We start from the raw sequence: 7937 nt of genomic DNA, 5'->3' as shown, positions 1-7937 counted from the left end.
TAATGAGGGAATGTAGGAATGCAGGAGAATGCTATTTTTAGCATGCTTCATCTTATGTAATAATTTTTTTTTCCCCTGTGTGGTATCAAAATAGATACCAAAATACTAAATAGACCTTGGTTTCTGATAAACCTGTTTTATGTGTCAGTGTTTTACAAGAAACCCCTTTAGGTACTGATACTGCAGCCACCATGATAAAAATAAATCCCAGGGATCTGGTCATTTACACTTGCCCAGGAAAAACTCTTGTGGAAGGCAGCACCTTGGTACCACAAACTTCTCATGGACAGAGCTGAAACTTGGTTTGTGCAGCAGATTTCAGGACTGGACATTTCAGTTCTGCTACAGCTTTTATGCTGCTTTCCTTGCTTCTCTCTCAGCCTTTAGGAAGTTAAAACAGGATAGCAAACCTTGTGCTGGGTCTGCATCACACATTCACTAGGATCAGGGTATGGCTTCCTCTGTCTCTAGTTCCACCTCAAAGTTAAAATAGTGATATCTTTAAGTATTTTTTTTTTACCCTGTAAATGCCTTAAACACACAGAGTATTTCACAGCCCTTTTCAGCTCCTGTATGGTGATAATGCACCTTTTGCAATGTTCTAAGGGAAACTACAAGAGATGGGCTTGAATAAATTGTGGGTGCTACAAACACATGCTCCAAATCAAGTTAACTAAAACCCTGGGATCCTCACTGGAAGACTGTATCATAAATTCTTTTTATTCCTAATATTAGGTGATACTTGTCTTTAAAATGTCTACTCAAGCACAGTTTAAGCCTTCAGCGAGAACTTCCGGATGGGTCCATCCATGTTTGAGTTGTATTCCACATCAGGTAGATACTTCTTCCCCAATTAATGAGTTATACATAAATAACATTCTGCAACACCAAAGGACTGAATCCAAGGCTGAGCTTAGAGACTCCACACTCTTCCTTGCCAAGGATTGCAGTGGATGGTGAATTTTGCATGTTTCCAAGGAAGAGTCTTCCCTCATGGAAGAGATTCCCACTGAGGGTTATTAGCCCATTCTGGAGAGACAATCTCCCAATGAAATCCTTGAGCCAAGAACAGCTGTGGGCTGGGAAAGCATCAGGGAGACATTTGACAGAAGCCAACCCTGTGCTGAAGCACTTTTTTGTGCATCCACCTCGCAGCCACTGTCAGGAGGGAGGGCACTGCAGGGCAGGGACCACATCTGACCTGGCACAGATGTTCTGAGCAGCAGTTCCCTCCCTGCAGCGCCGTGCTGCCTGTGGTAAACACAGGAATAAAATACTTACCTGCTTCCCAGGGCTTTGTGAGGCTTATCCCGTGTCTGTACAATGCTACATGAGTTCCAACCACTCTGGGAAGCTCCCTGATTAGAAGATTTCTCTCAGATTATGAACTCCTGTATGTCATGTTTGGTAGTTGCTCTGAAACCAGTTCTCAGACCGCTGCTGTATTTTATCTCCATTTTCTGCTGTTTACAGGGGAATTGAGAGGGAGCCTCAACACACACCTAAAACAGTCCCAGCAGGAATGGGAACACGCAAATGGCTGGTGGGGTTTTCAGCATCTGGCTTCTTGGGGTAGATATTTTTGTCCCCAGGTGGCAGAGCCAATGAATCCACCTCCAAGCCTAGTCATGGATCCAGATCCAAGCCAGCAGAGCCAGCACAGCCCTAGTGCCATGTGAACACCACTCACTGCCCTTCACGTGCAGGACCTCAATGTCCAAAGGGAGGTGTCAGAGGATGGGCCAGGCTCTGCTCAGTGGTGCCCAGCAGTGGGACAAGAGGAATGGGCAGAAGCTGATGCCTAGGAAGATCCACCTGAACATGAGGAAGAACTTTCCTCAGCAGTGACTGAGCACTGAACAGATTGTCCAGAGAGGGTGTGGAGTGTCCTTCACTGGAGATATTCCAGAACCATCTGGACACAATCCTGTGCTGTGTGCTCTGGGATGACCCTACTGGAGCAGACCCTACTGTGGTCCCTCCCAGCCTGACAATTTCTGTGATTTTGTGATTGTGTGACCTCGCTGAAATACAGGTCTTTGGTGTGAGGAGAATGTAGAAATGAATGGAAAATGTAACTCAGTGACAACTTTCCTTCTTCTCCATTCCTGAACTACAATGGCTTGCTCACAAATCAGTGGGTAGGAGTCCCAGGGCCAGAAGAACTGCCTCGTCCTCACGAAGATGGAATGCACAAGGCGATATTGGATGGTGCTTCTACTCCCCATTTCCTCAGGGAAGGCCTCCGGGAGCTCTTTAGGAAGCTGTCGCTGCCTGGAGCGTGGGTACAATGCTGGCTGCCCTGTTCATTTTGTCCCGGCGAGCGACCTTCTGTGCCCCAGTCCTCAGGACAAGCGTCTGCCGCGTGCTTGGGCAGAGCGACAGCCACGGCCACCAGCGGCTTGGGGACACGCTGCCCACCTTCCCCAGTGCCGAGGGGTGCCCCGACCCCGCCGCTCTCCCCATCCCCGGTAGGGGCGGGCCGGGGCGGGGGCGGCCCCAGCTCCATCCCGGCCCGCCCGCCTTCCGCAGCCAGTCGGGGCGGAGAGGCGGCACTGGAGGGCTCCTCCGCCAGCAGCCGGGCGGGCAGCGGTGCACATGGCATGTCTGATGGCGGCTTTCTCCCTGGGCAGTGCTTTGGTAAGGCGCGCCTTGCCTTCCCTCCGCGGGGCTTCGGCCAGCGCCGGGCGAGGTGCGGGGCTGGGGGACGGAGATGGAGCCAGGGCTCGGGTCCCGAGACGCTTCCCGAGGGAAAAACAGGGTCGGAGGGTGCGCCCGGGGCTGCGGGGTGCAGGATGGGGGCTGAGGAATGCGAGATGCAGGGTTCAAGGTGAGGGATGCTGGATGAAGGATGCGGGATGAAGGATGAGAGTGTGCGAGCGGCTGGCGGCGCACGGCGGGACTTGACCGTTGGTTACCTCTGTCTGTAGCTAAGGCGGGGGGATTATCGCCGAGCATGCTCCCTGTGCCGCTGCGCCCCGCCGGCTTCCCGGCGGATTTGCGGAGGGACCGTAACCTTTGCATAACACCCGGGGCCGGCGGGGGACGGAGCGGGCAGAGCCCGCGGGACCGTCCTGCCGCTGCCACCGGGCGGGCGCTGCCGTCCCCGCCGGGCTCCGGGAGCGGCCCGGCTCCTCACCGGCTCCATCAAACTACATGGGAAATAGCCCAAAGTGTCCAAAAGCAGCTGAGAGGTGAGCGCGGTCCTGCGGAGCGGCCGGTCCTGCGAGCGCAGGGCTCGGGATGCGGGGCTGGGGCATCGCTGGGGGGTGGCAGCGGAGAGGAGAGCGCGCTGCAGGTGTTGGGGCGTACAGAGGGGGTTCAGGTGTGTCTGTGCCTTACACACGGCTTGGCTAAGCTGGGACTGCCCAGCTTTTTCCAAGCGAAGGTGATTCCAATACCAGGAGGCGTTTGGATCATCCCAGTTGCTTGGGGGGATCCTCACCCATAGCGGGTGGTCCCTGGAGGAGGAAGGTGTGTGAACAGGGAGTTCGGTCCACACAGTGACTGAAATTGTTTAATGTCCCAGTAACAAAAATCTTTGGCTTCATACTCTTGCATGATTGAGTAGTCAGAGGCAAGGGTCTTGTCCAAAGGATATTTCTTTTTGAATCGATCTAAACTGGGGAAGCTCTGACTGTCACCTAGATAATCAAGGTGACCTGCTCATTCAGAGTTCATTTTTGGATATTCCCTCTGATTGCTTGAAGGTGCCCAGTTGTTCCTCAGAACAAAAGAGATTATGAGTGCCAGAGTCAGCCTTGAAAACATTCAGGGAAGAATATTGTTAACTCGCCTTCTCTTAGTTTCTAGGGAAGTTCCCCTGCTTTAATTGTTGAGCTCTAAGATGTTTCACATTACTCTTGTTATGTTCAAATTACATACCATGGCAGTGAACTATTTAAGAATTTGACAGTAAGTGTTAGTGGATACCTGACCTCTAAGTAAGTTGAGAGCATGATTAAAATCTCTTTCTTGAGAAAATGTGGTGAGCAGAGCTGATTATTTTCATCCAGAACTTGGGGCTTATGCGTGAAGAATGTGGAGATGCCAGCTATGGAGTGGTTAAGCTGGAGTACTTTTTTTTCATCAGTGATTATGTAGCACTGGAGGTTGTTTAAATGTTTTTGTCAGCATTCATGACAAGTGACTGATCTGAGCTGGGCTGCTCTTACAGCAAAGATGGGAAGACCAGGAACCATGAAAGGGAAATGGATGTGGCACAGGCAAGAGGAGGCAGTGCCACTTCTTAGCTGAATTAGACAAATAGAGGGAAACAGTGGCAAGATCTGCAGCTCTGTTTGTGTTCATGCATTGAAAAGTAGTGCAGCACATCTGCTTTCCAGGAGATAACTTTGTATTATGTGTCAGCATGGAAAGCCTGGCACATCAGCCATCTACAGAAGCCCTTTCCAATACAAATCTGCATCAAAAATACTAAATTTCCTAATAGACAACTGTGCAGATGTTTGCCTCTGCTTGTGACATCCACCAAACAACAGATTACAGTGAACAACCTTTAAACAGAACTGTTCAAAATTCTGTTTAGCTGAAGAAAATTCATGACTGTTTTTCTTTTGAGCTTACACACATCCTGCTCATATTGGTGCAAGGCACCTGTGGTGGTAAAAGGAAACCAAAAAAATCCAAATTTTGTAGGCATAATTAAAAAAAAAAAAAAGTAGAAAAAGATGGGTGGAAGGCCACTGTCATGGCCAGGAGGGGAGGGGAAGGAGGTTTAGTCCAAAAAGTGCCAAGTGGAATTGCACAGAGTGCTGTGATAGGCAAAGTGTAGCAAGAAGGATGGCTGTGAGCACAGGCCATTGACCTTATTGACCTTAGAGTGTCACTGGTGCAAGAACTGGAGCAGGGTTTGTGTGCTCATGTAGCTGATAAGATTTCCATTAGTTATCACTATCAAGCATGGAAAACACTCAAGGATTTTGGGTGCAAAGCATTGTGCTTTGCTAAAAGACCAGCAGAAAAAAACTTGTATTGTCCAGGTTGCAAAGTCTCCAGATCTAGCAGTGCAGGGGAAAATAAGGCATGAAATAGTACATTTGAAAATTCTCAGAAATATTATTTCATCTTGACAGAAGCATAGGCTGATCCAGAGGAGTAAGAGCTCTTAGGCATTTTGAGTGGCTGTCTTTTGAAATGTCTGCACAAATAATTGTTCAGCCACCTCCTTTCCCCCTTCAGCTCTGTCCCAAGCCCTGGAATCAGAGTAACTAGAACTAAATTCCTTGAGTGCATGAGAAACCAAATACAATGGGGACTGAACTTATAAATGTATTAATCTGGTGCAAGATCTGAAAGAAGAACTAGTGCTAAAGGAACTGTATGTGCTGCAAGGGCTCCTTTACCTCTTCTGTCAAGGCTCAGGCAAAAGAACCAACAGAAGATTGCTTTATTTTACTCCTCTTTCACCTTTCAGCGCATTACAGCTGGATTTTTGTGCTATTTAAAGAACAATTCTGGTGCAGAAGGTTTTAAAATGTGTTCCTAAACAAAAGTCTGTGAACTCTCTCCACTTTCCCTGCAGGGTGGCAGCAGTTCTGGTTGCACCATGGCCGAGCCCAAGTCTGTGTGTGTTTCTGTGGACGAGGTGGTCTCCAATGGCACAGACACCCAGGACATTCACCTCATCAATGGACACTTAAAAAAAGTGGACAATGCTCTGACAGAAGCTCATAGGTTCTCCTACCTGCCCCGCAGGCCAGCTGTGAACATTGAGTTTAAAGAACTATCCTACTCTATCCAGGAAGGGCCATGGTGGAGAAAGAAAGGTGAGGAAAACAAGGTTTCATCCACAAGAGGCTGTAGAGGCAGCAGTTCATACAACTGCTCATTTCTGCCTCCCAATTCTTAAGGATCTGAAGTAAATATAGTATTGCTGTGCTGCCAAATATCTGTCCTGTGATCTTGCCTGTCTACAAATTATTGTTAAGGGTGGGTAGAGCATGCAGGAGTTTAAACATGGGGGTGGGGGAAGTGAGGAGGCTTTGTTTTTTTACTCCTGCAATTGGCTGTTTTGTGAAATGGTTGTTTTTTCAGTACTCTTTCAGAACAGTGACTATTTCAGAATTTGAGAAGGAATTTTACACCAGGAAAAAACCAGTTTTCTTTAAGGACTGTGTTTGGAAAGAAATGCTGTGAGCTCTAGGTTTCTCTACAGCTTAGATGGGTCTCTCAAAGCTTATAATTTCTGTGATGAAATCACTGGCTCTTGCTGGGACTGAATCCTGAGGTTCAGTCAAGGACCAGGATGCTCTTTGGGTAGCTCCTTTGCTGATACATGCTGCAAAGAGTTTACAGGGCACCTAAATGATAGATATTGGGCACTTCTCAAAGAAGAGAAGTTTGAGTAAGAAGAGATTATTCAGCTCTCTTCTCTATAGGTTCTTGGTTGATTCCAGTTATAAAAGGTTATTCTACCTTTTCTCCTCTGCTTGGCATCAATTCCTTTCCTGCCTTAATTTGCCTTGTGTAACCATGTGTTTCCTAGAGAGTTTTTGGGGTTTTCTTTTTTTTTTGTGGTGTGTGTGACTGGTCCTCTCTGAAAGGAAAACTAGGTCATGAAGTAAATTCCTGCTAGCAAAAAGTATGCCCAAGAGAAAAATATTGAAATCTTCAGGAGAAATTTGTGCAATAAATGACATAGTTGCCCTTCCTTGAGGAATTCTCTCCCAGTAATGTAAATTGGCATGGTTGTGTGCTTTAGTTCTTTTTAGAGATAAGGCCCTGCCAGTGCAGCCCTCACCTGAGCCATACTTGATACCTGCACTGGCCCTGAAACTACAAATCCACTGGCTTAAAAGTTCCACTTGAAATTGTTTCACCAAGTACTTGGCTGCTGTCTGTAAATTGTATCATTATCACAACACCAAGGCTTCAATAGTCTAAAAATGTGTGGTATGAAAAGCTCTGGAGCTGTTGCCATGAAAGTGCTACTGTATGCGGACAGGCTGTGCATACAATTATTCATTTGTTGAAAGATCTGCAGATTTCATGCTTTAATGGGTTTTTCAACATCAAAACTGTATGTAGACCCACTGGCCTTTTTTTAATTACTTGCTAAAATTGCATGGAGCCACATTGTCCATCGGAGAACAGCTTGGTTTGGCAGCAACTTTGGTACATTCAAAATTATTCTTTATCTTATCAGAATGAGCACAAAACACTGAAGGTTTTTTGTCCTCCAAGAAATGGAGCTATGCCAAAATGTCTCATTTAAAAGCTTGAGATTTCTAACTGAATCTCTTTCTCACTGGCCAGAATTGATTGAGGTATTCTATACCCAAAACCTCTGTTCAGATTTTCTGACATGCCTGGGTGACTTGGCTTGGACAAAACAATGTCCTGGCAAAACATCCTGCTGCTGAAAATGACCTGTGGAGGTATTTAGCTCTGGGATAGGGTTATGACTGTGTCACCACGTTTGGATTTGAAAGAGGAGATTGAACTTTCTTGGCTGTCTGTGTGGAGGTGTTCAGGTCCTCCTCAGCTGCTCTCACACCTCGTGTCACCCCTGGGACCACCAAGGACAGGCTCAGAGGGGCTGAGCTGCTGTCTGCCAGCAGGGCTTGGCTCTCCTCTGCTTGCCAAGGAGCTGACACAGACTTGGGAGGTCTGCACCCAGTGCCAAGTGCCGGTGAGCCAAAGAGTGCTCTCACAGCCAGGGAGGTGAATCACATCTTGTGGCTGAGGCCATTCCCAGCTGGAGACAAGCCCTTACCCTTCTCCTTCCTCATCACTGAGAGCACAGCTGGAATATTCTATCAGTTTAGGTGCTTCATATCAACAGAGATATGAAGCTGGAAAGGGTCTGTTAAAGGGGTAAAAAAATGGTTCAGGGGACCTACAAAGAGCAGCTGAGGAGTCTGGGCTGCTCCTGCCAATAGTGCCAGATGATAAATTACAAGAGCTCATGGTTA

At 47.6% G+C, this 7937-nt stretch overlaps 1 protein-coding gene across 1 annotated transcript in view; it reads left to right on the top strand.

Moving 5' to 3' along the window:
• Positions 1-2525: 2525 nt before the first annotated feature.
• The window catches only part of ABCG1 (ATP binding cassette subfamily G member 1), a 58737-nt gene continuing 53325 nt past the window's right edge, over positions 2526-7937 (top strand). Inside the window, exons 1-2 of the mRNA XM_009089572.4 lie at positions 2526-2640; positions 5546-5789. Coding sequence (XP_009087820.1) covers positions 2599-2640; positions 5546-5789 — 286 coding nt within the window. The 5' untranslated portion in view covers positions 2526-2598. The remainder of the gene's footprint in view (positions 2641-5545; positions 5790-7937) is intronic.

Source organism: Serinus canaria, chromosome 1 (genome assembly GCF_022539315.1).
Source record: "Serinus canaria isolate serCan28SL12 chromosome 1, serCan2020, whole genome shotgun sequence".
NCBI classification, from domain to species: domain Eukaryota; kingdom Metazoa; phylum Chordata; class Aves; order Passeriformes; family Fringillidae; genus Serinus; species Serinus canaria.
Note: the sequence above shows the minus strand (reverse complement) of the source record. Positions and strands in the feature narration are given on the sequence as shown.